At 44.3% G+C, this 17,985-nt stretch overlaps 1 protein-coding gene across 2 annotated transcripts in view; it reads right to left on the reverse strand.

Moving 5' to 3' along the window:
- LOC143001022 (nuclear factor of activated T-cells, cytoplasmic 1-like) overlaps nt 1-17,985 on the reverse strand; it is a 59,754-nt gene that overhangs the window by 20,476 nt on the left and 21,293 nt on the right. For both annotated transcript variants that reach the window (XM_076150565.1, XM_076150567.1), the window contains exons 7-8: nt 9,139-9,194; nt 6,970-7,102 (exon numbers count right to left, since the gene is read on the reverse strand). In XM_076150565.1, the coding sequence (XP_076006680.1) occupies nt 6,970-7,102; nt 9,139-9,194 (189 nt within the window). The remainder of the gene's footprint in view (nt 1-6,969; nt 7,103-9,138; nt 9,195-17,985) is intronic.

Raw genomic sequence — 17,985 nt, forward strand, 5'->3', positions numbered from 1 at the left:
AATAATGAAAAAGACCTATTTTCTTTGGACGCTCATCCAGCTCTGATATCCAATAAAAGACTACTTTAAAGCAACGGGCTGCTGCTCGTGCTGCTGCTGCTGCTGCTGCTGCTGCTCGAGGAGCCTGGGACCCCGAGGTTTCCTTTACACTCAAAAAGTAATTGTTGCTCTCAGGACCAAGAGATAAGAACGGCGAGAAAGAGAGAGAGCGAGAGCGAGAGAGAGAGAGAGAGAGAGAGAGAGAGAGAGAGAGAGAGAGAGAGAGAGAGAGTGAGAGAGCCAGAGAGAGATTATTTGATTTTGATTAGGCAGTCTGTGCTCCTTAAGAGGCATTGCTACGGCTGTGGTTTCAGGAGCTTCAGGCCTCTGCTAATGTAGGAGAGTGCAATGACCCCACTTGATCACCCTGCCTCCAGTCTTCCGACTCTCAAGCCATTTAGAGACCGTCTGTGCTGCTTCCTGATTAGTGTGGATTGACAGTCATCACATGCTTCCTGTTCGTCATCAAGAGCAGTTATTAAAAAACAAGAAAAAATATATTAATCAACATATTTACCATTTAATCTACAAGGCCCACAGGCAGACATATATACGACTGGTGGGAGAGAGGGAGCCTTAAACTAGCCAGTTTTTGTCCAACTACATACAGTAACTACTAAGTAACTACATACTGTGCCAACACAAAACTAATAGGGCTGTGTTAAGATACCCAGATGCATAGCAAAGGTGTCTGAGTCACAATGGACACACTGTTTCTATTTCTGCACATTGTTAAAATCTGTTAATGGGTGTGGTGAGTGTTTGATGCCAAACATAACTGTTTTTGGCTACATTTGCTCAAACTGACATTTACTCACTGGCCAACAGATGTCAACATGAATAACATGTCTGTCTCGATCTTGTGTTTGCATTTGTACCCAACAGAACCTTTCAACCATGAAAGCAAAGGGTGCAAATATACAGAGCATTAGTGAGTAATACGAAAAACACCCTGTTTCTCCATGTGTTTTGTGGTAGTAGGATTTGACAGAACTTAACTATCACATCTCTTGTCTCTAGTGTGCTGAGCTGTGCCACGGTGATACCCAGAAGGGAGCACATTTACGTCAGCTCTGTCTGCTATCAGAGCCCAGGGACCAGGCCTGGTGTCTGGGAGAGCCTCGTAAGGCGAGTCCCATGATGCATGGGCCTTCTCTCTACAGCTTGGGGAATAACTAACAAGTCACATGATGCACAATACATCCACAGCTACTTCCCCCAGTGTTTTTTTTCTTGCCTCTCTCCCTTCTCTTTATGCAGAAGGGGTGGTGGCAAGGTGCCATGGTGCGACAGTGTGACATCACTACTAACAGAGCTGTCAAGTGGAAATGTCATAACCCTAGTTTAGTGAAAAATGCTTGTGCTCTGTGAAAGTTATGCTGACAAAGCAATTATCATCAAGCAAGTATCATCGGGCACAAGGCATGTTCCTGAAGGGTATACATGGTGCAGATTTAAGAATTCCTTGCAGCAGGGGGTGAAACAAATACACTGGTGTATATTCAGGGTGTTGTGAAAGTATGATACTAGCATTGTAAGTTGCACTACTTCACAACCAAACAAGAAACAAGAGGTTTAGTGTTTGAAAACAGCTTCAAGTTCAGTTCCAGGAAAGCATGTAACCTGACATCGGTTGTGGTCAGTGATGTTTCATAGCAAAAGAGCCCAAACGGATGAAAGGGCAAATGAGCTAATGTTGGTGAGTCCGGCTTTCTCTGGATATCCTTCTGAAAATTAAACAAATCTGATGTGAATGACTCTGAATTTCCCCTCCTTGACCATACCATCAGAATTTCATTTGCGGTAATTAGGGGAATCAGTTGTGTCCCAATTAGCAGGAATGGGATGCTCTTCATGGTTGTAAGCATACCGAAAGACAAGTTTAGTCTGGTGCAGCAAAGGTATGAATATTCAACAAAGCAACATCCTTTTCTGTGGGGGAACAGAAAATGAAATGAAATATAACGTTTTTGTTTTTCTAAACCTTTTTTCCTAAGATTCACCTCTCCTCCGCTGCAGACATAAGGAGAGGTCTCCCTCCAGCTTGATCCATCTGTGTGTCTCCAGTCCACTCTGTATGTGAGCCCAGAAAGCAGATTCACCCTGTGAGTCCCAACTTCAGCTGGCTTCTATTTCCTCCAAACCTGTGGGTTATGGCCCACAGACAGTTGATGCTCTGCACATGGTTTTCCCTTTTCTGGCAGTTTCCTTCTGTCTACTTGTATTAAACTTTTTGGACCTGATTTTGGTATTTAGTGAGCTCTCATTTCCCCTAAAGGGAATGGCAATAGGGACATAGATCTGTGCCTTTGTGTGTCTCTGTCAGTATCAGTGTATTTGATGAGCGAGAGCAAGCAAACATGGATTATATAGACCTGTAAAGTGGCATTTAAAGGAGCCCCTCTTTGTGTGCAGCCATGGGGGATTCTGGGATACAATAGGCTGTTATTCTTATTTCCGATACTCGTCAGTTGTGATATGACATGGTCATTCCAAAGCACAAAATTCGAAAATGATTGTGTTACCTCCAACAACACAGATCTGCAGTGACATTTGCAATAGAGCAGGTGGTAGTTCATCAATTCACAGGTACCTGGTGCACTGTGTCCCACTGTGTGGGCAATCTGGTCTCCCAGCATACCGTGGGCCTTAGTAGGTGAGTCTGCCCAAATATGTGGACATGACAGAAACAGTTCAGTCTTTGTCCAATTTCAGAAACATGACTGCGCAAATATTTACAGAAAAAAAAGAACAATGTGTGGTTCATTGAATTTTCCTGCATGTGTCATACAACATGTTTCTGACTCTCCTTTCTCCTGCTCCAACCTCCCCAACCACAAGCCATTGGGACGGAGGGGGAGTCAGCACCCGGTTGCGTTAAGAATAGAACTCGATATTATAGAGGAATCTCCAAATGGCCTGTAAAAATATAGGGGTTCCGAGAAGTTCTTTGCTCGAGACTTGGTCATTGCCAGCACTTTTCGGTGTTTGTTGTTTAATGTGGTCGCTGAAAACTGTTTCTTATTTGAAGAGCAACACGTCACGTCTTTACTCACGCAAGAATGATTGGAAGGGAGCTTGGAAAAGTGAGCCTCACTCCGGGAGCCAGACAAGGACACTTGTACCGTATGTACATCTCAACATCGAGCACTTAGGCTTGACGTACCTAACCACAAAATGCTGCTGATGGTGTATCTCAACAGCAAATGTCTTCAAGATCCACTGGCTGAATGTGGGTTGACCTCATACTCAATAACTCACAAGCTTAGAATTACAGGGCTCTATCTGAGTTGAGTGCAAAAAAGTTTGATACACCAGTTGCCTCAGCCATTGTCTTCATTTCATCTCTTTAAATATTCAACAATACAGTCTATAAAACTAAACGTTCTTCAGTTATATTGTTCATAGTTGTTTCCATAAAGATGCTTGACTGATGTGTGCTCACTCGCATAATCGACAATGTTTCTGAATGCTCAAAATCCTGTTTGAAGTCTATACACAATGCATTATTATGGCAATGTTTCAACATGCCTACAGTAACACAGCTCCCTTATCACGCTGCTTATCTCTATCTGTCAGCTGGTAAGAGTGAGAGCAGGCATGTTTCCAATACAGGCCGCATCTGATAATAATATGTTAAATGTGTGTTTGAGGCGTGGTGAGGCTGAGAGTAGATACAAATCAGCCATGTTTACATCTCTATAACAATACAGTCTCCATTGAAACATGTCTGTTTAACGTAAGGAGAAAAGACTCTCAAAGTGTTCTTTCATTCTTTTGTGTTGAGTTCAAATGCAGGCATCAGCGCCAGTCGCTTTCAGGTACACTAAGTGTCAGCCACATGTAAAGTCACACACAGATGCTTTAGCGTCAAAGAATAACAAGTCAGCCATGTGACCTGAATGGAAAATAAAGGTGGTTTTCACTAGCATCTGCGTCCCAGAGGTGTTTGCCTTGTCCTTCCGCTCTTTCAAACAAGTCGGGCTATTTTAAGTGTCGGTTTTGCCTTTTTATAGATGAGCAGACACCCGAGTGTGAAAGAAATGTTCTTTCTAAACAACATCAGTGACCACAACTGTGCTGGAAGTGGGGCAGCAGGCCGGAAGAACCCTTTTCATACATGCAGGCAAGAAAGTGATGACAACTGTTTGTGTGTGAGTGTGGTGGGTTGTGTGTGTGTGTGGGAGGGGGGGTGGCGATTGCTCCTCTTCCCCAGCCCATCCCCCATTACCTAGTGTTGGTTGTGTCTCTCAGTGTTGACACATACACTGAAACCCTCAAGAGCAAACAAGCTACACCAGGCTTGCCTCACAATTGCCTGAAACCATGACAGTATAACTCTCATTATACAGTCAGACTACGACCTTTGTACAGTATTATCTACGCTTAAGAACGAGTCAATCAATTGTTGATATAGTATTTTGATGGGAGGCAGTAGTCGAGTGGGTAGAGCTTCCGCTTAAGAACCGGGGGGTTGCCGGTTCAAGTCCCTGCCGAGGTGCCCCTGAGCAAGGCACCGAACCCTCAGTTGCTCCCCCCTCTGCGAAGGGTGGTAATATAAGGTAATGTAAGTCGCTTTGGATAAAAGCGTCTGCCAAATGATCGTAATGTAATGTAATGGGTTATACAAAAACACAATGCCTTTAGCCAGCATGGTTACACGGACCAGAGTTCTGTATTTGTTGAATAAATTTACAATCGCATTTATGTATTATTACATTATAATACACCAAACCTGTAAGAGGCACTAAAGAGGAACTAGAGAGTAGTAGTAAGTATGACATCATAGCAGTAACTGTTAGTTTAGAGATGACATTGCTGTTCTAGGTTTGTGTAGTTTAGATAACATCCCTGTTGTGCAACGGTTAATTGGGATGACAACATTGTTGTTAGTTTGATGACATCATTGTGGCTTTTTTGCAATTGGAAGCATTGGAAGCAACACATGAAAGTACAGTTGAACATACAATTGACTTTGTAATTTCTTTTGTCTGAATAAGCGACACCAAGTGCAGTTACCAAGTCTTTTCATGTGTGTGACACATGCAACAACGTGTCACATCAAAGCCAGTTGGACTCGATGACCTGACAGCAATGGCCTCTCCTGTGGAGCTCCCAGCAAAGGATTGTGGGTTGTTATTTCCAAGGTTGTCTGAATATCATGGCTGTGATGGTACTTAACTAGAAAAAATGGGGTTCTTTGGTGCCGCCCACAGAGTTTGACCTCACTCTGATGCCACAACTTCTGTCGCCATAGAAGCTCTGTCTCGGTGGTTTTACAGCTATGTTGTAATATTGTACTATAGATTACCTGCCTAAGCTATCAATGTTTTAACTTTTGGACAGACATTATGTGTGAATTGCAATAAGAGTCTAGAAAAGCATAGAACTCACAGCCGCTATGTAGCTTTAATACTAGTGACTTAATGATGCTCCTTCATGAAGACATTGGCTCTGCTTGTGTGGTCCATACTGTGCTTGTGGTTTACTTGGCAGCAAAAGAGCGAACACAACAAGTCATCTTTTAATTAGACTCATGTTTATGTTCAGGGAAATGACTGAGATGCACAGTGCAGGCTGATAAGCCTCTCTCCATCTCTATCGCTCTCTTTCTCTGCATCATCATAGTATATGGAATGGATATGCTATATATGGCCACAGCCTGTGAGCCCTGCACTGGTCCAGTTACCCACAATGCATTCAACACAATCAAGCATCTCCAAATAGGGCCCTGCTCTACTTTCTCTCAGAGCCTCGTCCAAAATCCAAATCACTTATCTCCTCTGGCCATAAATACATCTGGTGATAATCTAAATGTCGCGTCATATTAACAGCTATAGACCTTAGACACAACACATGCTGTTCCAGCAGCATTAAGCTCATTAGACACTGATCAATGAACACAAGATACCATTGTTTTGATCTAATGGATCGCGCTTGTTATAAAGAATGGAATGGAAGTGGTGGTACAGTAGAACTCTGTAGAGTGATCGCAAATGGAAGGCTGCTGTTTGGAAATGCACCCCCAACAGGGAAAACGCAGGCAGGAATGAAGCAGATCAATCTGCTCTCGCTAATGTTCCCATGGTTTTGGGAAAGGCACTGAACCCCAGACTGCCTCAGCGGTGTTGCTCAATAATCAACAATAATGGTCCGTGGTGAACTGTGGCTATAATGGGCAGCTCTGTGGGCTGTGTGTGTGATACTGTATCAATGGGATGCATTATGCTGAGCTATTGATACATTAAGACAAAATAACATAAGGTTCTAGCCCGATGTAAGAAACAGATGATCAAAGGTAATGTTGATATTTCAGTAGTTATTGTAAATATGAGGTTAAAACCTATTTTCATCAATACATTCTTAGAATTCCACTGTGAAAGCCATCTCTAAACACTGAGGCCAGGGGCACATGACAAACAGGAGAGAGGTATTCCTGGGTTTTCAGGTTGTTACATGAATGACAGAGCACGGCATCGCCTGGCAGATCTGTGTGTGTGTGTGTGTGTGTGTGTGTATGGGTGTGTGTATGGGTGTGTGTATATGAATCACAACAAGTTGCGTATGCATGTGCATTCACGCGTCTCTGTGGGTGCGCTGGTGAACAGGGGGCGTTGTGTGAGTTTGGGTGTGAAAGTCAGGTCGCCGTGGGATTGACTTCTCAACATCAACACAGCCCGGGGGCTCTGTCACTCAGCAGGTACACCTCACTGCTGGGGAACGCAGTCTCACTACAGAATAAACACGCCTCACATCTTCTGCTCTCACTCATGGGCGACAGCTTCAAAAGACACCAGGAACAGCCCACACGCTGCATATGGCATCTTGGCAAATGGAGCGACATTATAGTATTTTTTAATGGTGAGGAACAGTAAGAAGTGGAAGTGGTATTCTGTTATAATATCATCTTTTGTCAGTATTTATGATTACCATTAGGAGGCAGGTAGGTGAAGCGTTGGCATTGGCTCCTCTTCCTCTTGCCGTTGCACACGTAGAAGTTGACCTGCACTGGGCTGGATATTCTCTGGTTCCGGTATGGTGGGATCTCCACAACAACTGAATTCTAAAAAATAAATACAAAATCGGCATAAATAAAGGATAGGACCGTTTCATAATACCACAACATCTGAATCAGTTAGCTGTATTTACACATCTGATTTCATTTCAACCTCCGAATGTAAATCGTAGGAGTGTGAGTCCATTAATCAGCAGCTGTTTATTTTGCAGCTGGCCTGCATTTAGGGCGTGCTGTTTCCAAGAGCCTGCACTGAGTGAACTGGTCTAAATGAGCTCGTCTGGACTGTGTAGACACAGTAGTTGAGCCCATGAGGTTGGTCCAGTGCCCGTGTTTGTCTCTGAGGAAAACCCCAGGGCTTTATCTTTGTCCCCACGCGGCACCAGAGGCGAGAGGTAGCCAGTTTATTTGTTTGCACAGCCATGCCTCCCTGTGGAGAACCTTGACTATCACCCCCTCCCCCAACCCGCCCCCATCCCACAACATGTCGGGACGGATGTGAACCTTGGGCTGCTCTCTATTTGACAAGCGGGGGGGGGGGGGGCAAAAGGGAACGTGAAGCGAATTAGTCAGTCTTTTTGTCTTATTGCTGGGATGAGTCTCTGTCTCTCTTGTGGGGGTCGAAAAAGGCCAGAGAGCGAGGCCGGCGTGACAGGAAGCAGCTTTTTGTCGGTCATCAGCACGCATGCAGAGAGATGGGAGGGAGGGAGGGGGGGTGGGGAGTGACGGTGGATGGTCTGCATCTGTAGCCGTGGTCTGCCCTCCAGATGACGACAAAGGAAATACGCAGGTGGCCGAGCGTGTGTGTGTGTGTGTGTGTGTGTGTGTGTGTTTGTGTTAAGCACCTTTTCCCTCCCCATTCCCAGTGAAAGTTATCACAGTCTAAACAGCAGTAAAAAACACAGGCAGACTGTACTGCTGCTCTGTAATATGACCTGATGGCAACTTGACTTCAGACAAAGGCCAGTGCTCCGTTACCGTCTCCCCCACACACACGCACTTCTTTGTTAGACCTCCAAATACGCTCACTCTGCTATTTGTCTATCGTTGACCTCGGCTCCCATCCCCGGCCGAGCCCTGCACCCCCACTAATTTTTCCAGCATCTGGGACTCCAGCCATCGCACATCAGGCAGCCCTAAGAGCCAATTAGACATCGGAGTCCACGTTTACTCTCCTGATGCAACCGGGGTCATTCACCTGAGCGAAATAACAGCAACAACAAGGAGAAAAACACCCTCAAGTTGCAGCATTTGGACGTGTGGTTTACTTTAGACCTTGTGTAAATGTAAATTGCCTCACTTAGTTTACACAAAAAAAAAGGGGAGGCTGGGGGGGAGGAGGAGGAGGATGAGACGGCGCTGATGAAAGCCATCAGCAATTCAAAACATACTGTCATCACACACACACGCTCACACACAAGCAAACAGGTTTTAACAGATCCCTGGACTTGACAATGCACTGTAGTGTCTCCACATTAAAAACAGACCTAACGAATCTCAGTGAAATACTAATTAACTCCAGAGCACGAGCAGCTTTGGAGGACACGTAGAACAACATTGGCTGTGCCTCTCTTGACGATTCTCTGTCACTGCTTTCTTTTATTAACACAATCTGAAAGTGTGACTGGGTGTCAGTGAAATTGGTGCGCCGGTTTTGTTTTTTCATTACGGCTCTCTCGCAAAAAAGCAGCAGGTTCAATCCAATCTGGACTTGATCCCAATGCAGACAAAGAAGTTTTCAAGCTTAATTCAATTACGTGGCAACAACTTGCCATGAACTAAGTGTCCGGCGGTGCTGGGACACATACGGCACCAGTGTGTGACCTGATGCTTCCAGATGCTCTCAGATCTATGTGTGCGTGTTAGATATGACGGCGTGCTGTTTACTCCGTGAGCGCGCATTGATTTTGTGAAAATTCCATTCAGGATTGCATGGGGCTAATCATCGCTGTCTATGCAGCAACTTGTAACGCCTGTGCAAAGATTACATCATGGCGGAGGACAGATGAGGAGGAGGAGGAGGAGGAGAGCGAGGGGAGGAAGGAGAAAGTGTCGGGGGAGGGTGGGACTGGAGGTGTACTTACAGACTTGACGGAGTCCTTGTCAACTTTGGCTTCTGTCTCCCACAGGTGATGCCCATCTGTATTGACGGAAATATAAAATACAACAGTGGTTATGGCGCTTTGTGAACGCCGTTGTTATTGAATAAGACGGATCTTAAATGGAGCATAGCGCACGTATTGATACAATTACGGCAAGAGGAGCTTTTTCTGCAGGGAGTGAGGGTATTAGAGGTTTCTCTCCATCTCTGTTTAATATCTAATCTTCAACTTATCATTTGATCCAGTGTCCTCCAGTCCTTCATTAACTTTTTCCCCTCTCTCTTTCTCTCATTTCTATTTTTATTCTATTTCGTCTTTGTGAAGAAATAAAACAGCAGCGTTCATTTATCCGCTCTTTTTTTCTCATCTCCAGCCTGTTGTGGTGAGGAGGTTTCCCTCACTGCCACGCAATAAAAGGCCTGTGAACTACCGCAGCTGTTGGGAGCCTGCAGAAGCTCAGCTCGCATTCTTCGGGTTTCTCTGTGATTTCATGCCACACCTTAGCGAACAGACGCTCTCGGGTTCTGCTGGGGCAATCAGAGCCGACCACATTGCCGCTTTTTTTCTCTTCTCTTCAGGACCAATGAGTCATTAGGGCTGACAGAAATAGAAGTGACACAGAACAGCCTTTGTGTCGGTGGCACACCATGGCTGGGTGATCGTGTGAGGCGGCGGAATGGGTACCATGGCATCGACTGTGCATTTATGGACACAGCAACACTGCATGTCAACTCTCAGGCAGGAAGCCATCACGTAAGATATTCAGAGTCCGGTTCCAAAGAATTGATATCAATATCAAGTGCTCTGGAAGATGTAAAAACCTTGTTTTTTCCGAAGCGCTGTGTTTTTCACATCATAGAATAAAGGGTTCTAGTTGTGGTTGGTGAGCTGTGCTAGTGGGGGCGGGTGGTCAGTTTTATAATTCAGGGAGCAAACATCAGTAGATATCTCTTTTCAAAATGGTCACAATAAAACTCAAACAAAGAGAAAAACAGACGGTGGAAGGAAGAGATAAGGACCTTCGATTTGGTCTCTGGGAAATAGCAGGTACATATGGAGAAATGTGCAGAGCTCAGGTGGAAACAGGGGGAGATCGGCCTCTAAACCGGCACACAGCAGTGAGGCCGTCTGTGTGTGCAGCAGGTGAATGAGATGCGTAAGTGGCAAAGGAGCGAGTCGTGAGCACCAGATAAGAGAAGGTCAGAGGAAAGGGGGAGAGACAGAGAGATGAGCGTTCCTTGTGTTACGTCTCGGGGAATCGTCAGGGAATCTCACCCGCCTCCGCTCTGGGAGACACTCCAAGAGGGGAAACCTTAGACTACGACATCAACCCGTAACCTCCAGCGGTAAACATGTTTTTCAAGCTTTCCTTCCTCTCTTTCTCTCTCTACCTTCCGCGCAACTTCCTTTTGATCTCCTCTACATCGCTTCTTCATCTCTAAATCGCTGCCTCTCCAAACAGTGGGCGATTGCTGTATCAGAGCGAGCACATCTAAGCACTGAGGGCGCGTTGGGAAGGTGCCACATGTGGCATACCTTTGCAAGTCAGAGAGTGCCGTACGATGCTGCACCGATAACCGCAGAACTTTCCATTCAGTCCTTCCCTGCAACATCTGCAAAATGCTTCTGTTCCCGACAACACCTCCTCCTTCACGAAGCCTCCACCCACGCATAATACACACACACACACACACACACACAGATGCAGACACACGCACACTTTCAGAAACAGTATCCTCTACCTTTTGTATGAATGATAAGAGGGGAAATCAGAAAACAAAAGACCAGATCGGGGCCATTTGTTGGGATCATTCTTCGTAATCCGTTCACATTTTTAAAAATGACATTAGCGCATTAATACGTGCAAGAATGAACAGATCAGGCGTGTATGCACACAGATTTAACCATATTAGCCACCTGTCTATTTCTGCACATGACTCACTTGTGCAAAGGAAATCCACAAAGACTAAGACCAACAGAGACAGCTAGGACAACACACTCACTCTTCAGACAATTAGACCACATGTAGGGTGAGGCCTCTGCAATTAGATACTGCACACTCCCCAAGATTAGACTCATCTTCTCATTTCTTGACAACACTCATCGTTGTGTACATAGTGATAACACAGCAACAGTGTTTCTCTCAGTAAATAACACGCAAACGGATCATTTTATTTGTCACATTTTTGTGTTGGAAACTGAATCGATTGGGAAATTAAACTGTCAAAGCCACAGATGTCGTGACCTCCAGTAGGAAAAAAAGTCACGATAGTCAGAAAGCAAACAACCACTCGAAACACTTAGTCTTCATATGCTTCTCAGTGAGCTGATCTGTGACAAACTTCCTGCAGTGATCATATAAAATGTGTTTTTCAGTTTGTCCGACCGGCAGTGAGAGCAGTTTTCTTTTTCTACACAGCGGCGTTGTGTATTTCTTCGCGTACAACAACTTCCACTGTCCAAAACATGTTCACTTTAGTGGTTTTCAGAATGGAAAATATGATTCACGGGCTTAATTGCAGAGGTTCTCTTGTGAAACTATCCAGCCATATTTTGCAGCTTTGTCTCTTTTCCAGGGATGATTTGCAGCAGCATTTTCTCTCTTTTCTGTTTATATACATTGAGCTTATTTTCCATTTTAGTGCAAGATCTACTGCTACTGCACTACCTGGATTGTAATGCTGGACTAATTTTATACATATTTTCAAGGCAATTACTTTGAGGTCTGAGGAGGAACAAAGCCAAACAGCTAAAAGGGTTCCCTCTGACCCTTCCAGGGGTACAGCTGCTTCCCCGTCTGCAGCACCTGGCCTCTGCCAGTCTCATGACTGGTGAAATCGGAGAAATGTGGGTCTGCTTCAGATTGAGAGGCTTTAGTGGAAATTATGGCCTGACAGTGGATTTGTGATGGTTTTATAGCCCAGAAGTGAGTTATTCTCGGTGTATAACGGGAAAAGCGTAAACTGATTTGACCTGTGGGTGCAAACTGAAGAAGATGGTGTTGGGTAGTCAGAAGTTATTTTCTGCTTGATTCAGGCCTCCAGCTGTGCAAGATTGAGTCTGAAAATGATCTACAGGCCAGAGCTGAATGCTGGAAGATCATCTAGACTTTGAGGTATGTATGTGTGCTGCGTTGTCTTCAAACGTAGAAGTCAGCACTGGATGAGGTATGTTTGTTGTATTTCACAGTTTGTGCCGTATTGTGCCCGGGGAGGGTCAAAGCAAAACCTTTCATCTGACTGAATGTTGGGTATTGAGGAGTGCAGGTAGATATTTTGATACTTCAAGACTTGTTTGACTGTTTTCAGAGTGGAATTCCAATGAGACACAAAGTCCAATACTTTCACCCAAGTCTCATCAGAGTATGTCAGCACTAATCACAATTCTAAAGTGCCACGTAGGGCAAACAGTGATTTGTATCTCTTCTCTGGCTGCATCGTGATCAGGCACGTCTGAAGAAAAGGTTTGAGGCTTTTTGACAATCTAAATATCTCAGTGTTACGATGCTGTCATGATTAAAGCAGCTCTTTGGATGTGCAGACGTGCCCTCAGCAGAGGTGCGGTGTGGGAGAATAGAACAGAAGTGCAAAGGAAAGTGCTGACTTTGAAAACCTTCAGTCAAAGCAGTAAAGCGCACCAGTTTATATAAATATAACTTTTGCTGTACTTTGCTATTTAATTATTCTACAATCTATCTGAAAGATTATTGTCATTTCTTCCCCGCTAACCTAATAAATTACTATTATAATTATTGCTAATCATGTGTAATATCCAACACAAGATAAGATGTTTTGGGGGAAACATCACATCTCAGCCTGCTTTGTTTTAGTCCAGGAGTAAAATACATTCTTAACATTATATGTTCAGAGTTTTAGAGTTTTAAAGTCTTTTTTTGTATGTGTTGGGATTTTAAAAAGTGGTATTACATTCACAGTTCACATAACACTGCACATTTAGAAAAAAATAGACTTTTGAGAATAATTTACAACCATTATGTATTATAGATTTAACATGCAAACCTTTATTTATGAATAAAGGTTTGCATGTCAAATTATATATTATAATAGCATCATTTTCATTGTAAACCTCTGTTACCACTGCCTTCAGCTGTGTAGATTCAAATCTCATCTTTTAGCACCCAAATCAGAGCATTAGACTTTAATTCTTGGCAGTGTGCTCTTCTAGACTAAAGTCTGGGTGAGTTTGACCTCACGCTGTTATATTTCCAAAATTAACATCAAGGATTATGCTTTTATCCCAGCCTAAGGCCAGAGGACAGTCTAGACATCTTACCGCTACAACACATCGAACAACTTGTCTGATGTTTTGACTTGCCCGAGGTAGAAGTGTACAGGGAAGTCTAAACAGAGTGAACTCAAGCAGTCCACAGTCTGGAGGCCGTATGCTTCCTTCAACTAGCAGAATCCAAATAATTGTGTGTTACCGAGGAGTTTTTATGTGACAAATGTAACAGCCTTGAGGTACAGTTGTGGCCTCTGCAGTACAGATTATACTGCAGCTGAGGATCCTCTGAGCCCTGACCGTGTGCTCGGCTGGCCTGAAGCTGAGGTGGAGGGGACGAGACTTCTTCTGCCTGCTGCAGCCGCGGCTGTGTGGTGCTGCCGAGCTCCAGGCAACGCTCCAATCCGGCCAGATGTAAAAACTATCCAGCTCACCAGGGAATTCCCTTACCTCCCCTCTGAGTCAGAGTGCAGGCTTTCCCTTGCTCTCTCCCTCTCTCTCTCTCTCCCTCTCCCTGTCTATATTTTTCCCTGCCTCTAGCACTCATTCCATCCATGGAAAGCAAGGCAAGCCAGAACACACACTGCAATAGGTGCGCCAGGTATGTCTTCCTTCTGAGGTGCCAGAACAGCGGTTGGAGCAAACCAAAACCAAAGCATGCATACGTACAACCCAACAAAAGGAAATGCACACACATGCACAAAGAATAAAATAACAGAAAAATAAAACCAAGGAAACAATGAGAGAGAAGATGGAAAGTCTCACAAAAGCCCAGATTGAAGCTGTCTGAATGGTCAAATGTTGCCACTTGTTTTCAAAGACTGCAAAAAAATGATCCTTCTAAAAATCCTGTAAAATTGTGGAGAATTATGTTTTTATTGCAGAAAAACACAAAATGGAGACTTGGAGGTTTGAGAGAGTCTATTGTTTACTTGTTAACTCTCTTTGCATTGTGCGGTCTGAGATGAACCAAGGCTCTATCCACCAATGGAGCACAATGTTTACCTATAGAAGTTACATGATATATAAATTATGTATAAATCCCTTTGTTGAGAACAGTAGAAGTTTACATTATGCCATCACAAAGCAAGACCAAACAGCTGCAGTAGTACATAATCATCTCTACTGTCTCAGCAGGAGATGTCTCACAAGCAGGGTTTCTAAAGACACCCTAGCTTTTTCTACCTCTTCCTCCCCTCTTCCTCCCCCCGCTGCATCAGGCCTCTGAGGGTCTTGTCTTTTCCGTTTCACCCCTCTACAGGGAATCCCTTACGGATGACTCACTAAAAACACTTCCTACTGAACACGCAAACAGGCCCGCAGGCTAACAGCTATAGTGGACACACACACACACACATAAACACACACACACAACAGGAAACACACGTATGCTCATGCACCCATGTTTGCATCAGTTATCCTGTGGGTGACGGAGTGGAACAGTGGGGATGGATTTTGTGTTTGAAAAGTAGATGTAATATGTAATTATTTTTCAAGGCACATTAGTGTCTCCCACAGTGGCATCAGCTATGAGCTCTGCTCATTTGATATGGGGCCGTCTCAGGGGACACAGACACACAATCAAAACAACACAGATGGAGGAGGAGGGTGAAGTGGCAGAGAAAGACAGACAGACCAAGAGGTTTGGTTGAAGAACACACATTTAAAGGGTTTCGGGAGACTCTCGCATTGATCACCGCCCTAATTTTGAGACACAATAATGGCATCAGAATCATCTGTCTGTCCTTTATTTATACTTTTGGTCAATGCTGCCATTTGAACTGGCAGGAGGGAGACCAGAATAGTAACTACAGTATTGTTTTAATTGCTTCAGAAAGTCTCAAATCAACCGCCACAAAAGGAACCCGGACCCATACATCAAACAATATTCATTTTGTCACTTTTAGCAGCAGAATGCCAGTTTGTCATTTTTACTCAAAATATTGCACATCAATGTCTTCACATGGATGAGCACTGTCAGGGACCTGACACCAGTTAATGGATGCTCATGGTTTGTTGCTCTCATCAGTTAAGAGGACGGTTGACTAATGTCATTTTTCATTAGAGAGTTGAGTCGATGGCTTTTCATCACATCTCACTATTTTCAAAATTTTAAACAACGGGTTGTGTTTGTGCTCAAAGCAGCGACATCATTCAATGTGTGAAAACAACTGGAAACAGTTATACAAATACATGTTTATGATTTATGACTGCCTTATTCGTGCTAATCGTTTTTTGTACAGTGTGTGATCTCCGTGTGACATATCTTGTGTGACTGCGTCTGAATATAATTATTCACACGAGTTGGATTTGGACGTGCAAAAACTGTCTGTTCCTCTTTAACATTTGTGGAATTTTCTGGAAGGTGTTTATTGGAGTCAATTTTGGAAAGTGAGCAGCAGACGTGACCTTTGATGGAAGCAACTGTAATGGCTGTCACCACTGTGGCAACGGCAGTGATTGGTGTTATGCTGTACATGTGCGAGTGTGTGTCCCTGTGTGTGTGTCATAATTATTGCAGTGTGCTGGGCTCTGGATTTCACGGGTGAATTTAGTCATGAACTTTTCCAAAGGAAAATAAAATCAAAGTTATAGACTAAATCTGTAATATAATTATCATTTTATTGGTCTTTTTTTTTCCTTATCCTAATTCTGTCCTTCTAAATCAACAAGTGTAGAAATTCTGAGGCTGAAAACCTCCATGAAACAGCAGGATTCTCTGATTAAAATGTCAAAAGACAGTATTTTGCAGCATATTTGGGATGTAAGTACTTTACCACTTTTATATCTTTGCTCATAATTAGGGGCCACTAACGTGCACGTGTACACATGTGCACGTGGAGCACGCAGATCTGTCTGTAATGGGCTTTCTGACCTAGGAGACCCTGGAAGTGGTGGGTCATTAAAGTTTACAAAAAGGCAGAGCAAGTCGAGAGACCTCCTCACTCACTCTCTCTCTCTCTCTCCCTCTTTTTTTTTTTTTAATCTCTCAGTGTCTCTGGTCGTCTCTGGACACCAGCGGGACGGAAAACAAACCACTGAAATGTCGATGGCAAGCACGAGCGCGGAGATCCCACCAGCACAGCCCTCCACACTGGCTAATGTCTTTAACGGGTATTGGGGAGAGAGGTAAGAGGAGTGGAGTGAAGAGAGAAAATGGGGGGAGTGGCGAAGGTAGAAAGGGAAGAGAGAGAGGGGAGGGGGTGTAGGAGGATAAAAGAAAGGAAATAAAATCTCGAAGGGGTCACAGCAAAGGCAAGAAGGAGGGGGTGGAGTGGGCAAAGGTGTGTTGTATGAGAGGGCTTCCCTCAGTCGGGGGATCCCCTAGCATGACTAAGTGAAGCCAGGAGAGGGGGGGACCCTGTAACGCATTAGCCATCCACCCCTGTTTATCCTTTCACTTCCTCACCTTAAAGCCCAGGGAGCTCTGAGGGGCTCATGGGTGCTCTCATAGGGTGGGCAGGGAAGGTAGAGGGCTGGGAAGGAAATGTAATTGCATCTCTTTGAAGAATATTACAGATTTTTGGAGAATGGGCTATGGAATAATCCAATTCATCCCTCTTTAATGTTGAGGTTGCACTTTATTTAAATAGTATTAACCATTGTCCTTCCACTGATGGGGGATGGAGGGGTTATGTGGGGTCAGTGCTTTGGGCTGCATATCCTACACATTTTCTACAGTTGTCACTGGTACTTTGCAGCCACATTCATGCAAATCAACAATTAAAATCCAAACTAGGTAAAGTGCAGTGATGAGTCCTTTCTATTATTTTACATTCATATCATTCAGAGCAGCCATTTCATAGTGGCCTTGGTGAAGAATCATCTAAAAATGTAGATAAGGGGAGGACCGGTGAGTGCTTGTGACTAAAACAGGATGTTTTGGTCAAAGTGTGAACACCAGGTAATATAAAATAATGATTCATAAATTGTGGATACTTGCTGACATATCACAGATGACAAACATCCTTTCCTTGTCTCCCTCGTCCTTCCTTTGTCATTGCTCATCATTCTACAAACGCTTCAGCTGCTGCTGACCGTTGTTATGATTTATTGGCCGCAATCAAGGAAATGGCTGTTAACTTGCAAACTTGATCAGCCGTGTTTTCACCATTGCTCACTCCCACGCAGGCAGGAAACGCATGGCCGAAATCTGGACAAAAAAAGGCCTTGCTTAATAACTGTGATTCAATGAGAGAGAGCCTGGGTGAGGATCGCCCCGTGCGCCAGGCTTCACTGGAGGAAGAGGAGAGTCAAGAGTGGATGGAGGAAGGAGCTAGAGAGGGTTAAGTGTCGAAAGCCAGGGAGACAGAGAGCGAGAGACAGAGAGCGAGAGACAGCGGGGCAGAGAGAGAAAGTGAGAGAGAGACACTGCACATGCCCTGGTTGTGATTCATTCCTGAACTTGTGGCGAGCATCAGTGAACAGGCAATGGAAACTTCAGCAAATGTAAATACGCTTTGGTTAAAAATATAGTGCCTTAATGCACACCACATGTGGCTCGCTGGCAAGGTCGGCTCTATTTTGACGGGAGGAGACTCAGAGCAAACTCGACCAAGAGAGAGAGAGAGAGAGAGAGAGAGAGAA

This window comes from Genypterus blacodes, unplaced genomic scaffold (assembly GCF_046128005.1).
Source record: "Genypterus blacodes isolate CSIRO-AG114 ecotype Tasmania unplaced genomic scaffold, CSIRO-AGI_Gbla_v1 ptg000052l_1, whole genome shotgun sequence".
Lineage (NCBI taxonomy): Eukaryota > Metazoa > Chordata > Actinopteri > Ophidiiformes > Ophidiidae > Genypterus > Genypterus blacodes.